Source organism: Eurosta solidaginis, chromosome 5, assembly GCF_040869045.1.
Source record: "Eurosta solidaginis isolate ZX-2024a chromosome 5, ASM4086904v1, whole genome shotgun sequence".
NCBI classification, from domain to species: Eukaryota; Metazoa; Arthropoda; class Insecta; order Diptera; family Tephritidae; genus Eurosta; species Eurosta solidaginis.
Genome location: NC_090323.1, coordinates 127213865 through 127230992, shown reverse-complemented (window position 1 = coordinate 127230992; position 17128 = coordinate 127213865). Strand labels below are relative to the sequence as shown.

General features: G+C 39.8%; 1 protein-coding gene across 10 annotated transcripts in view; it reads right to left on the bottom strand.

Moving 5' to 3' along the window:
• LOC137251942 (folliculin-interacting protein 1) overlaps positions 1-17128 on the bottom strand; it is a 428398-nt gene that overhangs the window by 45904 nt on the left and 365366 nt on the right. Inside the window, exon 8 of one of the 10 annotated variants that reach the window (XM_067786992.1) lies at positions 815-952. The exons of the other annotated variants lie outside the window; for them this stretch is intronic. Within the exon in view, the coding sequence (XP_067643093.1) occupies positions 896-952 (57 nt within the window). The 3' untranslated portion in view covers positions 815-895. Of the gene's footprint in view, positions 1-814; positions 953-17128 lie in introns of those variants that run through there. 10 annotated transcript variants of the gene reach the window in all.

Genomic DNA, 17128 nt, shown 5'->3' with positions numbered 1-17128 from the left:
GGAGTTGAATCTTGACATAATTTACTTATGTACTGTAAAGATATTAAATTTTTTGTTAAAATTTTACTTTAAAAAAAAATTTTTTTTAAAGTGGGCGTGGTCCTTCTCCGATTTTGCTAATTTTTATTAAGCGTACATATAGTAATAAGAGTAACGTTCCTGCCAAATTTCATCATGATATCTTCAACGACTGCCAAATTACAGCTTGCAAAAGTTTTAAATTACCTTCTTTTAAAAGTGGGCGGTGCCACGCCCATTGTCCAAAATTTTACTAATTTTCTATTTTGCGTCATAAGTTCAACTCATCTACCAAGTTTCGTCGCTTTATCGGTCTTTTGTAATGAATTATCGCACTTTTTCAGTTTTTCGAAATTTTCGATATCGAAAAAGTGGGCGTGGTTATAGTCCGATATCGTTCATTTTAAATAGCGATCTGAGATGAGTGCTCAGGAACCTACATACCAAATTTCATCAAGATACCTCAAAATTTACTCAAGTTATCGTGTTAACGGACGGACGGACGGACGGACGGACATGGCTCAATCAAATTTTTTTTCGATCCTGATTATTTTGATATATGGAAGTCTATATCTATCTCGATTCCTTTATATATGTACAACCAACCGTTATCCAATCAAACTTAATATACTCTGTGAGCTCTGCTCAACTGAGTATAAAAAGTGTACATTTTAAAACTCACAGTTACTGAATAGGGCCCCCGATCGTTCGTTTTTGCCGTGGTTGGCTAAGGTGCCTACCGAGCAAGAGCAGTTGCATGCACGACAAATATCAGCAGCACAAATTAAACAAATTTGAGGAATTATTGAAGGAAAATATTGATGCAACATTTCAGGATTTAGAGAAGCCAGGTATAGATACTGAACCATCACAAGTGCTATTGGGGTATGAAGATGGTTATCAATACGAGAAAGTTTTTGGTCCACTTGTCCGCCTAGAAACAGAATACGATGAAAATTTAAAAGAATCACAAACACAGGAGGGTTAAACAAAAAAACAATAGCACAGCTTGCTAATACTGATTCGGACATGAAACTAAGGTAACCTTTTACAAGACCTAATTTTTATCGAAGTTTCTCAAGGGTGGTATCAAAAGCTCAGTCTAGACCTCCGTTTTAAGAATCCGAAAGCGAAAATCAAAAATTTTATTTCGGTCAAAAGTTATTTACAAAAAACCGTAAAACGACCCCGGGAGGGTCCGAAATATGGGGCCCGATCCACAATTTTTTTGCATAGAACACCTTTCTGGGTTGGCGGCCTTCGGCCGCGCTTATAAAAAATTACCCTGGGTGGATCCGACACCGGTTTGGGGATCAAAACTAAATGCGCGCAGAACACCTTTCTGCATTAGTGTGTGTGTTTTTACATCAAATGTGGCAAAAAGCAACAACCAAATGGAAATTTGAACCGATTTTTTGCTTATATCTTTTGACAGAAATAAAAATTTAATTTTCGCTTTCGGATTCTTAAAACGGAGGTCGAGACGCGTGTTCTGATACGACCTTTGATAAATTTCGATAAAAATTAGGTGGTGCACCGTCAGGGCCGTAGAGAGAAAATCCGGGCCCGGGACTAAACAATTTACGGTCCCCCTATAAAAAATCCACTAATACATTTGATTAACCTGTGATCGGTCGCAGCTGTTAGGTGGGGCGAAGCACTGCTACAACAACAACAACATTAACTTGAATTAATGACGTCTCATTCATGAATCATTATTGATGGAATACATCAAAAAAAAATTTTACCACATCAACTAAATGATTTTTGGACTAAATCTGACAATAAAATTAACACAGAATATTTACTATTTATAATATTTTATTGCAACGTAGAAATAAATTTTTTTTAACAGCCACATATTGTTTCAAATAATCTTTTCTAGTTATTTGGTAACATTTTAATACATTTCTGATAAATTTAATGATGATTATAAATTTTAATTATTCTATATAGAAAGTTCGGATATCAAACAGTGGCTCTACTTGCTTTTTTCGCTGCAAAATTTTTATAATAATATCAAAATTTAAATGTCTTGCCAAAACGGATTCAACATAAAGCATGGCAAGTCCGGAAACTCGCTCTTGAGATGAACACGATATATGAAAGTTTTTTATTCTTGAAAGGACGCTGAAGGAACTTTCTGCACTAGCTACAGTGACAGGTATAGTGAAAAAGATACGTAAAGCAACACAAATGTTGGGGAAAATCGTATACAGATTTTGAACATATGTAGATGGCATTTCGCAATTCCAATGGGGACAGACCTTTATCAAAATTAGCTTCGTAAATGTGTTTCAAGTGAATTATTTCGCATTCTAAGCTTTGAGAAATATCCAAATTGTATTTTTCGACAAATTTTGCTGCGCTCGCCCGAACCGTAGTTTCATCCATGTCTTAAAATTGCCACAAAAAGGAAAACGTCTCGTTCAAATTTCTCATAGCTGCAAATTATTCAGTAATGCCAGTGATTACCGAATCAACGATCACCAGGAATGTATTGGTTTTAAAATCAGACTCTGAATCATCCGTAATCATCTCATTTAAATTATCTTCAGAACATCTTTTGGGTTTTCTCTTTCGAATGCTCGGAAACTTTGGCAAGATGTTAAATTGAATAGCAACTGTTTTGCATTCGTTTAAAATTGTTTCCCATTGGTTCCTGATCAACTTCAAACCAGCTAATAAGGCATCTAGATGTCGGACCTCAACATCTATAGTGGCGTCTCTAGCTTGGAGGACCACGTTTCTTTCATTAATGGTAGTCAGTATTTCGAACCAAATTGAGGACAGCAAGATACATTCGAACTTGTTGATGTACTTGAAAATGCCGGTAATGTCGCCGTATGCTTGCGCAGTCAAATTTGGCTTTTGGCTGAAATACTATGAAGAGAGCTCGGTGCAATTTTTTTGAGGATGTCCCATCGTTGTGGAGTACTGCTGAAAATAGTAAAACATTTTTGTACAACTCCGAAGAAAGTAATTGCAGCCGTATAACATTCTGTAGCATCAACACCATATACATTGAGGCTGTGGGTTGCACAAGGCGAGTAATCACCATTCGAGTTTTTGTCGAGAAAGTGACGTAGTGCTTCGTTGTAAGCTCCTTTCATATTGGCGCCGTTATCGTACCCTTGTGCACGACAATCTTCAATCAAGTATGGCAAATTAGATCAGCAATTTTCTGACCAGTTTTTTGGTTACAATTCACGAAGGCCAAAAACCGTTCTTGAATTGTAAAATTTGTTGCTTTCAAATTGAAATGGAGTTAGCGCAAAATGAACGTAGTCAACGTGACTAGCATCAGCCATAGCATCAACGATAATAGCAAAATACTTGGCTTTCTTGCCTTGATCTATATAGTTTCCCTCACGTACTTTGCACAAATTTCTATAAACTCGTTCTGAATGTCTGGGGAAAGATAGTGAACTTGTAAACGTGTGTGCTGCTGTTGTGAAATCCTAACTTTCTCGAAATGATCTCTAAGTATCGGATCATATTGGCTTATGAGATCTTAGATGCCCAAAAAATGTCCATCGTTTCGTTCACCAAGATATATACCTTCGCCTTGAAAGCTAGATCTCTTTTACCCAAAAATAAAATAGTGCCCAAAATTCTATATAAAATTTCTTTCCACTTTTGAGTTTCAGTGATTAGCTGTTCATTGATAAGTGTATCAATTGTAGCCTCCTTTTGAATTAGATTTTGTAAAAATCGCCATTGAATATAACATTTAATGTAATCTTGAGTATTTTCGTGTGATGGCAGTTTCTCGTATAACTTCTTCCATATCTGGAATTTCGAATATCCACACAACAAATTTTAGGTCGATTTAAAGTATTGGTGCTTAACAGACGACATGGTAGGCAATAAAAAGCATTGCTACTTGCACTCCACACTAACCAGTCAGGCTCCACTTTCTCTCCATTTGGCAAGATTCTGTTTAACAACGAGGTAGGAAACGCCTCGTCATGACAATCACGTGGAAAAATAACAGGGCACTTTTGATGACCTCGACGAATTATTTCGTTGACTTTTTCACATCCAAAAACTCATTATTCACGGTACCGATATAGAAGTCGTTTAAATAATCTGGATTTTGATACAGAGTTGGTGGTATTGTTGGAAGACTTTTTGAAGACGATTTCGGATTCATTTAAACATACATTTTTGTTTGATGTTTTTATTGTCTCCTCAGGCCCAGGCAAAAAATTATTATCAACATTCGTTGATTTTAAAATTCGGCTTAAAATTTGCACATGGAACAACTAAAGACTCGCCTGAATTTAAAAAAATGTCTTAGTACCTCTAGATCGGGGCCCCCTGAGAAACACATTTTTTTTTTGATGTTTTTATTGTCTCCTCAGGCACAGGCAAAAAATCATTATCAATATTCGTTGCTTTTGAAATTTAGCTTAAAATTTGCACAAGGAACAACTAAAGACTGTCCTAAATTAAAAAAAAAATGTCTTAGTACCTCTAAATCGTGGGCCCCCTGAGAAACACATTTTTGTTTGATGTTTTTATTATCTCCTGAGGCCGAGACAAAAAATTATTATAAATATTCGTCGCTTTTGAAATTCGGCTTAAAATTTGCACATGGAACAACTAAAGACTCTCCTGAATTAAAAAAAATGTCTTAGTACCTCCAAATCGCGGGCCCCCTGAGAAACCCCGGGAACGGGGGAATCCCCCCCCCCCCTCTTGACGGGCCTGTGCACCGTCTTGTAAAACGTTACCGAAACTAATGCATGTGTTATTCATAAGTTAATACTTCTAGGCTGTAGCCGTTAACAGTTTTATAAAATCTGTTTTTGATGGAAAAATAAAAGAATTATAGAAACATATATCACTCGTCTTATTGTTAACAGATTAACTCAAAATTTAAGTTTTTTGGGAGAATGCAATTCAAGCTTTGTCATATGGTTTGTATATGGTTGAATTCTCCGGCTAATTTCTAGTGCACTGAAGTGGGTGGCTAATTTTCTGCTAAAGAATATTTTTATAATAGTTTGAAGAATTTTCTTTATTTTTCCTCTGTATTTTTCATTAAAAATTGATTCACTTTACTATAAAAATATTATGCAGCCAAATACAACTTTCAGAATAAATTCATACGGAGTATTTCTGAATACATCGGTGTAGTATAATATAGTAAATAAATCATGTTTTATGGTATTACATATACAGATTTATTTCGGGTTGATTCATCTTACATTTAAAAATCAAAGCATTTTCAATTAGCAAAATTTATAAAACAAAGATGCATAGACATCTATTTCAACTAGTTTCATCTCATTGAGTGTAATACGAGTCTGAACATATTGTCGTCAGCCAGTTAATAATATATATCATAACATCTCAGAAAATTAGAATTTCACATTACATCAGTTTACAATAAAAGGTACATATTTTTTTCTTTTTATTCCAATTTTGGTTCATATATTCTGTATACGGGTCCAATTCACGTTCTGTGAAGTGATAAAATGAAAACGAATTTTCATACATTTGAAAAAAATTTTGTATGAGATTTTTTTTCATTTTATCACAGAACGTGAATTGGCCCCCTGTATACTAAATTAAATTAATGTATAACATTCAATATACTCCGCTAAACAAACTTAAACATTCATTTTTTATATCCAAGTATACAAATAATTGCAGATTCGCTTATTAAAGATAAATTAAAGCGATCGCCATAGCTGTAACAAATAGCCATATATATATTCACTGATAGCTCAAAATCGCTGTATCGCCCGTCATGTCTTCTGTATAGAATCGCTTGTTAAAATATAGCGATCGCTATAGCTATAAAAAATAGCAGCGATTCAAAAATAGCCATATCTATTTTCACTGATAGATCAAAATCCCCATATCGTCCATTACTACTAGGAATACCGCCCTCTTGGGTATCTGGGAGATGACGGTGGGGACTGGTCGATGATTAGCGAGGAGTCCCTAAAGCTTTTACTGGACAATCATTTTCCCGATGTCCCAGTCGCGCAGGGATCTTCGCCTGCATGGTCGGCGGTCGTTGGCCATGTATAAATGCCTGCCATTCCACTACGGGAAAGTCAAATAACCTGGTCTATAGGTACGTTCAAGCCCTATAAATCGGGCCCGGATGGCATCATTCCTGCGCAAATTCAAAAGTATTTAGGGATTTCCTGCCGCTGGTTGGCCATCATCTACACTAACTGCCTCAGGCTTAACTACATATATCCCGAAGTCTTGGCACACGGTTAGGGTCATCTTCATTCCGAAGGCCGGCAGAAGCTCTCATGTATCACCTAAGAATTTCAGGCCAATCAGTATCTCGTCGTTTCTTCTTAGGACGTTTGAGCGGTTGATTGACCTGGATCTACGGGAAAGGATTCCTCGGGGGTTACTGTATGCCTTCTGCAAGGGCAGATCGACGCAAACGGCTCTCCATTCGATTGTAAAGCGAATAGAGGGGTCCCCAGAACACAAAGAGTTTGCTCTGGGTGCCTTTCTAGACATCGAGGGGGATTTTAACAATGTCTTACCAGGGGTAATCGAAAGAGCTCTGGTGGGTTTAGGAGTCGAGGCGATTCTGGTTGAATTTATTAGCAAACTTCTATGCATCAGAATTGTGGCAGCGGAGTGGGGAGGGGCCATAATTGAGAGGAAGGTGTTCAGGGGCACGCCACAGGGGGGTTACCTATCTCCCCTGCTCTGGGTTGTGGTAGTCAACGAGCTTCTTGTGGAGCTGGAAGACAATGGCTGTCGGGTGGTTGCCTATGCAGATGACATCGCCATCCTAGTCAGAGGCAAATTTCTGGGCACCCTGTGCAGGGCTACCTGGATACTATGGCTAGGTGGGCTGAATCATGTGGATTGGCGGTCAACCCGGGAAAAACGGAATAGGTTACAAGGCGATATAAGATGCACGATTTCAGAACTCCCTCGATTAGAGGGTACCGTTGGTACTTTCTGATAGGGTTAAATATTTGGGGACTGTTTTGGACAAGAAACTGTCCTGGAGACCCAATGTGGAAGAGAGGGCCAGGAAGGCCACAGTTGCCTTGTACTGCTGCAGGGGGGCTGTCGGAAAGAGATGGGGACTCTCGCCAGGAGTAGTACACTGGCTTTATGAGATGGAGTTCAACCCGATTCTGCTCTATGGGGTGCTGGTCTGGTTTAAAGGCACTGGACATGGCGAGCACCTCCAAAATGTTAGTGTCAGTGCAACGGACGGCGCTGATCGGTCTTTTGTCAAGAGCTAAATGTAAGCCGCAAGTTTAAGTTAGCACTGCTGTGTATTCCAAGCGGAAGTTGCTGCGGTTAAGTATGCGGTGGATAAAATGCTATGCAGTGTTACTATGGCTAGGCAAACATCTACTCTGAGCCAAGCGGCTATCAAGGCCTTGAGTTCAACTACAGTGAGATCGAGGGGTGGTCTGGTAGTTCCTGACCTCGCTTGCGATTGCATCGAACTATTTTATAATTAAGGTTATCTGGGTCCCGGGCCATAGTGATATCTCGGGCAACTGTCAAGCGGATCTCTTAGGCCGAAGTACTTGGGTTCACTAAGGCTCACCTATCAATGGTCATTAGCGTTTTGGCAATGACCCATGGGTATCCATGCGGTACGTCTCAACATACTGGAAACTCCATCCTGCTGCAGCTGTATGGAGGATGATGAGGTGGAATCATCAAATCACTTTATGCTTGATTGCCCAGCCTTGCCAGAACAAGGCGAAGGCACTTCGGTCGTGACTCCCTTGAATCTCCCGAGGTTTTATCCAAGGTTGAGATTGGTATCATTCGGAACTATATCGTTGCTACCCAACTATTCCCTAAGTAGCTATATCTACGTCACGTTATTTTATTTTATTGTATGTGGTATCACAACGGACCTTCATGATGTCCAAGTGAGCTTCCTCTGTCAGGGTAGCTACCACCAAACCTAGCTTAACCTAACCTAATTCCTTATATTGTTGGTCCCTTAACCCACATTATCGATCACTCCATCACAACCTCTTGCTTTCCGTCCCTGTGGAAAATTGCGTCTGTGCGACCAGTAGGGAAAACAAAATCTGCGTGTAGCCCCAGTGATTTCCGTCCAATTAGCATCTTGTCTGCCCTGTCAAAGTCTTTGAGCACCTTCTGTAAGAACAAATTAACCTATATATCCATAGTAATGGCCTGGTTTCGCCTTACCAATCTGGTTTCAGGGCTGGGCGCAGTTGCTCCACGGCCATGTTAAAAATCTTGGATGATATTCGCCTACCATTTGATAAAAATCTGCTGACCCTGCTTTGTCTCCTTGACTTTACAAAAGCCTTTGATTCTGTTGATCATTTATTACTCTGCTCAAAGCTAGGTAGGTACTTTGGGTTTAGTGAAAATTCAGTCAGGCTTAAGCGAAGTTACCTTACTGGTAAGTGTCAAAGAGTAATGACCAGTACACTGAAAGAAAAATACTGGTAAAATCAACTGAAATACGGATCAATTTAACCGAAATTTTAGTCAATTTTTATCCATCGCAACAAGATGTTGAATCAACTGCGCCCAAATCGTTGATTCGTAATTGACACTTTTAGTAGTCATATGAACAAAAGAAGTTGTTCCGACAGCTTTGTATGAAAGTACCTATGTTGTCATATAAATAAATAAATGTATGGCGCGATAACCTTCGAAGAGATTTTAGGCCGAACTTCTCTTCCAATTTGCGTCGTGCTCCTTTTTAATTTTTCTTACAAATTGGGGGTACGCGACCTACTTGTTTTATGCCGACTCCGAAAAGCATCTGTAAGGCATATGAGTTTTCACTGAGAGCATTTCATGGCAGAAATACACTCGGAGTGCTTGCCGAACACTGCCGAGGGGCGACTCCGCTTAGAAAATTTTTCTTCTAATTGAAAAAGCTCGTTTCTAAAATTTTGATGTTGCTTTCCCGGGGTGTGAACCCAGTGTCTTCCGTGTGGTAGGCGGAGCAAGCTACCATCACACCACGGCGGCCGCCATATAAATACGTAAATATGTGAATACATAAACACGCATGCTTGCTACATATAAATACTGTAACGAATTTACTGCAATTCTCCTTATTTGCAATCTTCTGCTAACGTTCGAATCACTAAAATGTTGAACAAATAACTCCAATATTCAATAATGCAAAATGGCATTTATTAAAGTTCTTCAGATAGCGTCTTAAATCCAACTGATTGTCGCGCCTCTACTGTTGCTGCTTTTATACTGTGTGATTTTCTTGTTGCATATTCTAGGCGCTTCCAGAATTTACTTAGTTACTGGTATATAATTATAACTACAGATGCACGTGTGTAGCTCTCATATGCGCGTGTATTTGTGAGCGACACTTCCACAATTATAATTGCATGCTTTTGGGAGCATCTCAGATAAGATATCTGCATGTGTATGTTCGTTGCTTCTCCGCTGCGTGTACGTACATATGTGTAGACATAATGATTGAATTATTGATGTGCATACAAGACACTGCTTAGCATCGGCTTAGAGATGACAGTACCCCTTAGTGTTGCTAATATTCGTAACACTGCCCTCCACCTAAGTCTGATCGTCCCGATCAGACAAATCTCTCGATCTGAACGCCGCTAGCATCTCCAAATGAACCACCCTTCTACTTCGTGGTTTCCCAATGGTTTGTATGCGGTAGATGATATCACTGATCCTCTTCACAACTCTGTACAGGCCTTCCCAACTGCACCAAAATTCGGATGGAACACCTTTCCGCCGGTGAGGGTTGTATAGCAGTACCAAATCTCCCCCCGGAAACTTTCCGAATTATTTTTCTTGTCGTACCTGTGTTTCATCTTACTTCTCATTACCCTGGGCCGTTCCCTCACACTCTGTTGTTTGGTCAATGAACTACTTCGTAGAGCTTGCGCTTGACGGATTGGCTTCGCATAATCAGTATCGTTCCCACGTTTCACAACAGTAGTGCGCTCCGGCTTGAAACTACCCTCGCATTTTTTCTGGGAAATTCGTTGCTTCGGTTTTGTGCGTCCATTAGGTTTTGTCAATACCAGTGTTTCTCTCGCAGGTACTTTTGATTTTGCTTTATTTGGTCCATTATCTATCAACCTTTGCCTTTGACTTTCGTGGTCTTTGTCAGTCTTCTCCACCAGTACTCGATTACTACTGAACCCTTTCTGCAAACTGAAGGTAAGTGGTATATCCTGGTTCTCATAACACATCACCCTTCTCTGCATATCGATCTTGATGTCATGGTCAACTAAGAAGTCCACTCCCAATAAGACTTCATCAACAATCTCCGCCACAATGAATTTGTGTAGAACCATGACCTTCCCAATTAGGACTTCACATATCATTTCTCCCTGGACTTGGTTATACTCGCCTGTGACCGTACGCAACCTTACTCCAGGTAACGGTTTTACTCTCCTGTTGAATAAATTAGATCGAATCAAGGAATGAGATGCGCTCGTATCTACAGTCAGTACACGCTCCTTACCATCCACATTCCGTCTGACGGTAAGACTGCTTGATTTCCTTCCAATTTGCGACACAGATATCATAAGGACATTCAATAGCTGGAGCTAGCTCTCGATTTTTACATCTGGCACGCTCTTGCTCATCTCCTCCAGCTTTGCGTTTACGGCCACCCAAGTTGGAACTACCAGGACCAAGATCGCAATGACGTGCTATGTGACCGGGCTTTCCACACCTAAAGCATTTGACTGCATCATTATTCTTCTGCTGCGTACCCTTCAATGCTTCCAAAATTGTGCCTAACGACTCTGGTCCTTCTACTTCCACACGATGAGCCTTATATGCTGGTTTACTCATTAGGGAGGCAATTTCCTGAGTCAAACGTCAGCAAACGTCAGCTTTGGATTCGCATATGTAGCTCGCTTCGTTTCCACGCCCCGTATGCCATTTATGAAACTCTGGATTTTTACCCTCTCGGTGTATTCCACGGGTGCGTCCGCATTTGCGAGATGAGCCAATCTTTCAACATCCGAGGCAAACTCCTGCAAAGTCTCATTCGCTCTTTGGTGACGGTTTTGCAACTCAATTTGGTATATCTGTTTTCTATTCTCGGTTCCATACCTTTGTTCTACAGCAGCCATCAATGCGTCATAACTGTTCCGTTAGTACTCTGGAATAGTCTGTAAGATTTCGGCAGCTGGTCCTTTCAATGCTACGAAGAGCATTAAAAGCCTCCAGCTTCGATGAGACTTTTGGTTCCTGTGCCTCCAGCTTCGTTTATATACGCTCTTCCTGTGCTTCGAGTTGTGATGTTATGCGTGCCTCTTGCTCTTTTAATTGTTCTGCAATTTGTGACGCCATGTGTGTTTTCTGTTTATCCAATTGTGCTTCAATCTTCGATGTGATGCGTGTCTCCTGCGATTCCATTTGGGATGACATTTCTGATGTTATTCGTATCTCTTGGGATTCTATCTTGGATGTTATATGGTTCTCCTGCGTTTCCAGTTGGGATGTCACTGTTGATGTTTGCGCAGATATTGCAGCCAAAATCGTGTTCAAGTCTGTGCTCGTAACTGTCCGCGATGTTTGGTTTTTCTCTTCAATTTATGTTGTTGTCTCGTCGCCATCAAGATGAAACACATACTCTTCCACGTTAATTCCTTCTGCTTCCATTGCCTCTCGTAGTCGTGCCTGAGGTTCGAGGTTAGTGCCGGTTGTATTCAATCCACGGTTCTCCAACTCCTTCTTCAGTTGCTGGATTTTCAGTTCACTCCATTTTGCCATGTCCAAGTTGTATTCGAATTCTTCGGAATTTATTCAACAATTTCTCTTCTGACACCAATTGTAACGAATTTACTGAAATTCTCCTTATTTGCAATCTTCTGGTAACGTTCGAATCACTAAACTGTTGAATAAATAACTCCACTATTCAATAATTCAAAATTGCCTTTATTAAAGTTCTTCACAATAACACTACTATTGCTCGCCAGATCCATCTGATTGCCGCGCCTCTACTGTTGCTGCTTTTATACTGTGTGATTTCCTCGTTGCATCTTTTAGGCGCTTCCAGAATTGACTTAGTTACTGGTATATAATTATAGCTACAGATGCACGTGTGTAGCTCTCATATGCGCATGTATTTGTGAGCCAGACTTCCACAATTATAATTGCATACTTCTGGGAGCATCTCAGATAATATATCTGCATGTGTTTGTGCGTCGCTTCTCCGCTGCGTGTACGTACATATGTGTAGACATGATGATTAAATTATTGATGTGCATACAAGTCACTGCTTAGCATCGGCTTAGAGATGACAGTACCCCTTAGTGTTGCTAATATTCGTAACAATACATATGAATATAGAAATGAAAATAGTAGTCACAAAACTGATTCTCAATTCTTTCAGTTGCAGCTCAGCTCATTCTCAATTTCTTCACTCGCATGTAGTTGCCATACTTGATTTTTTCGAACAAAACTTGTAGTATACATGTTTGACGTAACATTTTAAAAAGAGAACTTGTAAGTTATAGAAAAGTAAAGAATCAAATCGCAGGAAGGTAATTCACCACTGAAGCAACTTTACATGTAATTCGGCAAGTTTAATTTTTGTAACACTTTAACTTGAAACGATTCCAAAACAACTGCAACTTTTATTTTGTCGGAAACATCAACATTAAAAAGGATGTTTTTTTGACTATCTTTGGAAAAATCCTCTTCGTTACAGCAAAACTTTTGCAACAAGAGGGCGCAATTTTGCATTTTGCTTGGACGAGAAGTTGCAAAATTGTACCCGATAAATAGGTATCCCGGTATCTCATAATTTTTTGCACAGTAAATTCAAAAAAGGGTTTTTTCGTTTTGTATAGATAACTGAAAAACTAGTTTTTTATTTTTTTCCCAATTTTGTCTTTCACGCAAACTCCGATTGACTTGAGGGTTCTCCATATACGAGTATCTGCCTGGGAAACATTGTCATATAATTTATTTTTGAATTATAGATACTTAGCTTGCCGAATTTTAATGGAGGTTTTATTTCAGTATTTAACCGTTCACAGATCCAATACATAAAAGATTTTTCTCGGTCTTTTATAAGATTTATAATTGATTTAGTAAAACATGGCTTTCTACTGTCAATTATTTTAAAAGATGGCAGAGACAGGGCGTTCTTCAATAAAAATATGTAGTCGAGGTTTTTCAAAAGTTTTCGAATCGGTAAACAACAGTACTTGGGTGTAAAAGCATGGTTTTGAAAAATTTGATTTTAAATGAAAAATTTTTCATTTGACCTGAAAATGCTATACACATATGTGAAGAAGCAAGCGCTATGGCAAGTTGTAACATGTGAACGGAGTCACTTGTGATATCTGGACACATTTTACGTGCTCAGGTGTCTCCGATAATTTAGCTGATATAAAGTGGAGTTGCGGTAGTCCAACTTAAAAATTGTTTACGTATTTGCCGCTTTTTGAAGTTTCACAAAGTTTGTTGATTTGCTAGCAGCATTGCCATAACGTTACTATTTAAAGCAAAGCTGTTGTGTTTCGAATTGGGAGTTTCTTTCAGGATGAAAACACAACGGTCATCTGAGATAATAATTATATGCTTTAGCACGATTTATGTGTCAAATATCTGCTGAAAATAAGCTTACTTACTTACTTAATTGGCGCTTAACCGTCTAAACGGTTATGGCCGTCCAACAAGGCGCGCCAGTCGCTCCTTCGCTCCGCCAACCGACGCCAATTGGTCACACCAAGGGAGTTTAAATCGTTTTCCACCTGGTCCTTCCAACGGAGTGGGGGCCGCCCTCTACCTCTGCACCTCTGCTGAAAATAAGCAATAAAAATAATATACACGAACCCCCTTCAAACAAATTTAGAGGCGAACCTTTTGTAACTTTTTTACCTAATATAATGTATATATCCATCGTTTTTGAGTTAAAATATATTTTCCAAAAACTTACTTATTAACAATAATCGTGTTATGGAGTTTTACGACATTATTGCTGCCAAAAAGTTGTAGTGTATGTTATATACCAGCGGGCTTAACGTCCAACACATTATTTGACATAACAACAACAAATAATAAACTAGAAACTAAAACAAAACAAATAATTAACCTGAGCCTAGCATGAGCAACAAAAACAACGTAACAACAACAAATGGAAAAAAGCTCCATAAACTCTAACATAAAAAACAACAACATAGCTATATCAGCGGCAACAACAAAATCGAGAACATTAGGTACAATTACAACATACATCATCACCTTTTCAGAAGTGAGACGACAAGCCCTCCGAGCTTCTTTTTACACTCAGCTGAGCAGAGTTCACAGAGTATATTAATTTTGTTCGCATAACGGTACCCCGTAGTGCCATAAACTAATCGAGATAGATATAGACTTCTATATATCAAAATGATCTGGGCGAAAAAAGAAATTCATTTAGCCATGTCCGTCCGTCCGTCCGCCTGCCCGTGAACACGATAACTTAGTAAATTTTGAGGTATCTTAATGAAATTTGGTATGTAAGTTCCTGGGCGCTCATCTCAGATCGCTATTTAAAATGAACGAAATCGGACTATAACCACGCCCACTTTTTCAATATCGAAAAACCGAAAAACCCAATTTTAAAAGGTATGTAATTTAAAAGTTTTTCGAGCTGCAATTTGGCAGTCGTTGAAGATAGCATGAAGAAGTTTGGCAGGAACGCTACTCCTATTACTATATGTGTTCTAAATATAAATTAGCAAAATCGGATGACGAGCCAGTCAAATTTTAACAAAAGTAATTTTCGGTTACACCCGAACTTAGCCTTCCTTGCTTGTTATTTGTTGGTTTCGTTTTTGCAAGTGCAAAATCATTATTATTTGTTGTTTTCATTGCTGCTATGTTGTTTTTGTTGTTGTTGCTCGTGCTGAAGGCTTTTGATTTGTAGTTGTTATTATTCAATGAAATTTTTGTTTTTGGAGCTTATGCAAATTTTTTATTTATTTATTTGTTGTTGTTGTTGCTCGTTCACCCGTGTTTTTTATTTGTTTTTGTTGTTGGAGCTAATGCAGCTTTGTTGTTTTTGTTCTTTTGGTTTTAATTTCCGGTTTTTAAGTTGTTGTGGGTTCTTGTTTTCGTTGTAAATGTTATTGCATCAGGACACTCATCCTTGGTCCCACGTTGCAAGGCAAAGTTTTGCATCTCAATGCCTAACAGTTACACAAAGCGTCAATTTCGCACTACAGGTTTACTGACAACCTCCGAACTGGTGCTAATGGGATGCATACTGGGATAGTTGGCAGCCACTTTTATACGAACAGTGCTTAGGTCTGAGCGATATGTATTTAAATAAATTAATCAAAGGCAACCGTGGTGTCATGGTAGCGTGCTCCGCCTACCACACCGTATGCCCTGGGTTCGCACCCCGGACAAAGCAACATCAAAATTTTAGAAATAAGGTTTTTTAATTAGAAGAGGGGGTCGCCCCTCGGCAGTGTTTGGCAAGCGCTCCGGGTGTATTTCTGCCATGAAAAGCTCTCAGTGAAAACTCATCTGCCTTGCAGATGCCGTTCGGAGTCGGCATAAAACATGTAGGTCCCGTCCGGCCAATTTGTAGGGAAAATCAAGAGGAGCACGACGCAGATTGGAAGAGAAGCTCGGCCTTAGATCTCTTCGGAGGTTATCGCGCCTTACATTTATTTTTTTTTTATTTTTAATCAAAGGCAACGACAATTTCATAACCATTTATGAGTGTAGCAGTTAAGTTAACAACGTGTTCAAATAGCCTGCAAGGAGGGCCAATTGCCATTTCGTAGGACATCACAGTGTTAAGTTTTAGTTGAAAGCAATGCGAGGGGACAGAATAAGTGCTAGAGCCGTCCCCTAATGCAATAGTTATGCGCTAGATTTCAGCTAACGACTGATGCCCGCGTGATTTCCGCAAGGTCATTGAATCCGCTTCGGCCCGTTTTATTCCCGCCGGAAGAATCCCGGAAATCCGACCACACTTTTCAGCGGATGCCACAACTTTATCGAGGGAACGTGTCTTTATAAGACAGCACGACCCTGGCGACGAAACAGCTAGCTTGTCGATAAATACAAGCGGGTGAAATGGTGTAGGTAAGCCATGGTCTACCGCAAAGTCCCTATCGAACCGGACTAAGCACAATGACAAAACATCAATCGGCTTTGGCGATAAAATTCTGTCGATTGCAAAAAAATGAGCGAACGCTTTCTCCAGACAATACGTAATGCATTCTACGGTTGACAAAGCCACGCGGCGGGCCAACAGACACGCACACAAGCATAGGCACGTCCACTATAACCATCCCCGCAAAAGATGTTGTAGATGCCATCGTCCATGCTAAACCGGAAGGCTAAACCCAGACGGTCCGATATCTCTCCTATTGTCAGTAGACACTTGACGCCATTCTGCCTCCCTATTTCAGCTTGCGTCTTGCCAATCATCGGCATGGCTTTCGAACACACTAGCGCTACCACCGCGCTAAACGTAATCAACACGCAAATAAATTTTGGATTGAATCAGAACAGTACTTCTAGTGCTAGACCAATCAAAAGCTTTTGATGCAGTCAACCACGGCACGTTACTGCAAGACATGGAAGGGTTCTCTATTCCTTCGAGTCTCAAAGGGTGGACCGCAAATTATCTGCTCGTCGGCAGTCATCGGTGCAATTCAGGAACATAACATCAAAACCCAGAAGAATTAAACAAGGGGTACCATAGGTGGTGTCTGGTACGCCTGTCGTAAGGGGCGACTAAAATACCAAATTGATTCAAGGGGTTGTGTAGCGCAACCCTCTCAAGGGGTTGCCAGCGCAATTTATAGCTTATCCAACACAATTGTCGACCTCAACTACCTGTGGCGAATCCTGTTTGTTTAACAGCCGATGCTCTGGTGACCCCAAGTGCCTAGAAGGTTTCATTTGGTCATACTAAATCGTTCCCCAGATGGTCGGGCTAGTACCTTAAAGGTGCTTGTTACTGGAACGTATCGGATCTGCATACGGCATAGGACCATCAACATCGATAACACTTCCAAAAACCTTCGGAGAAAGAAAGAAAAATACCAAAATCGTGGCTACTGCCTAAAAAGGACCAAAATTTAAAACAAGAAGGACCAGCGGACCAAATGGGGTTGAATAGGACCGTTTC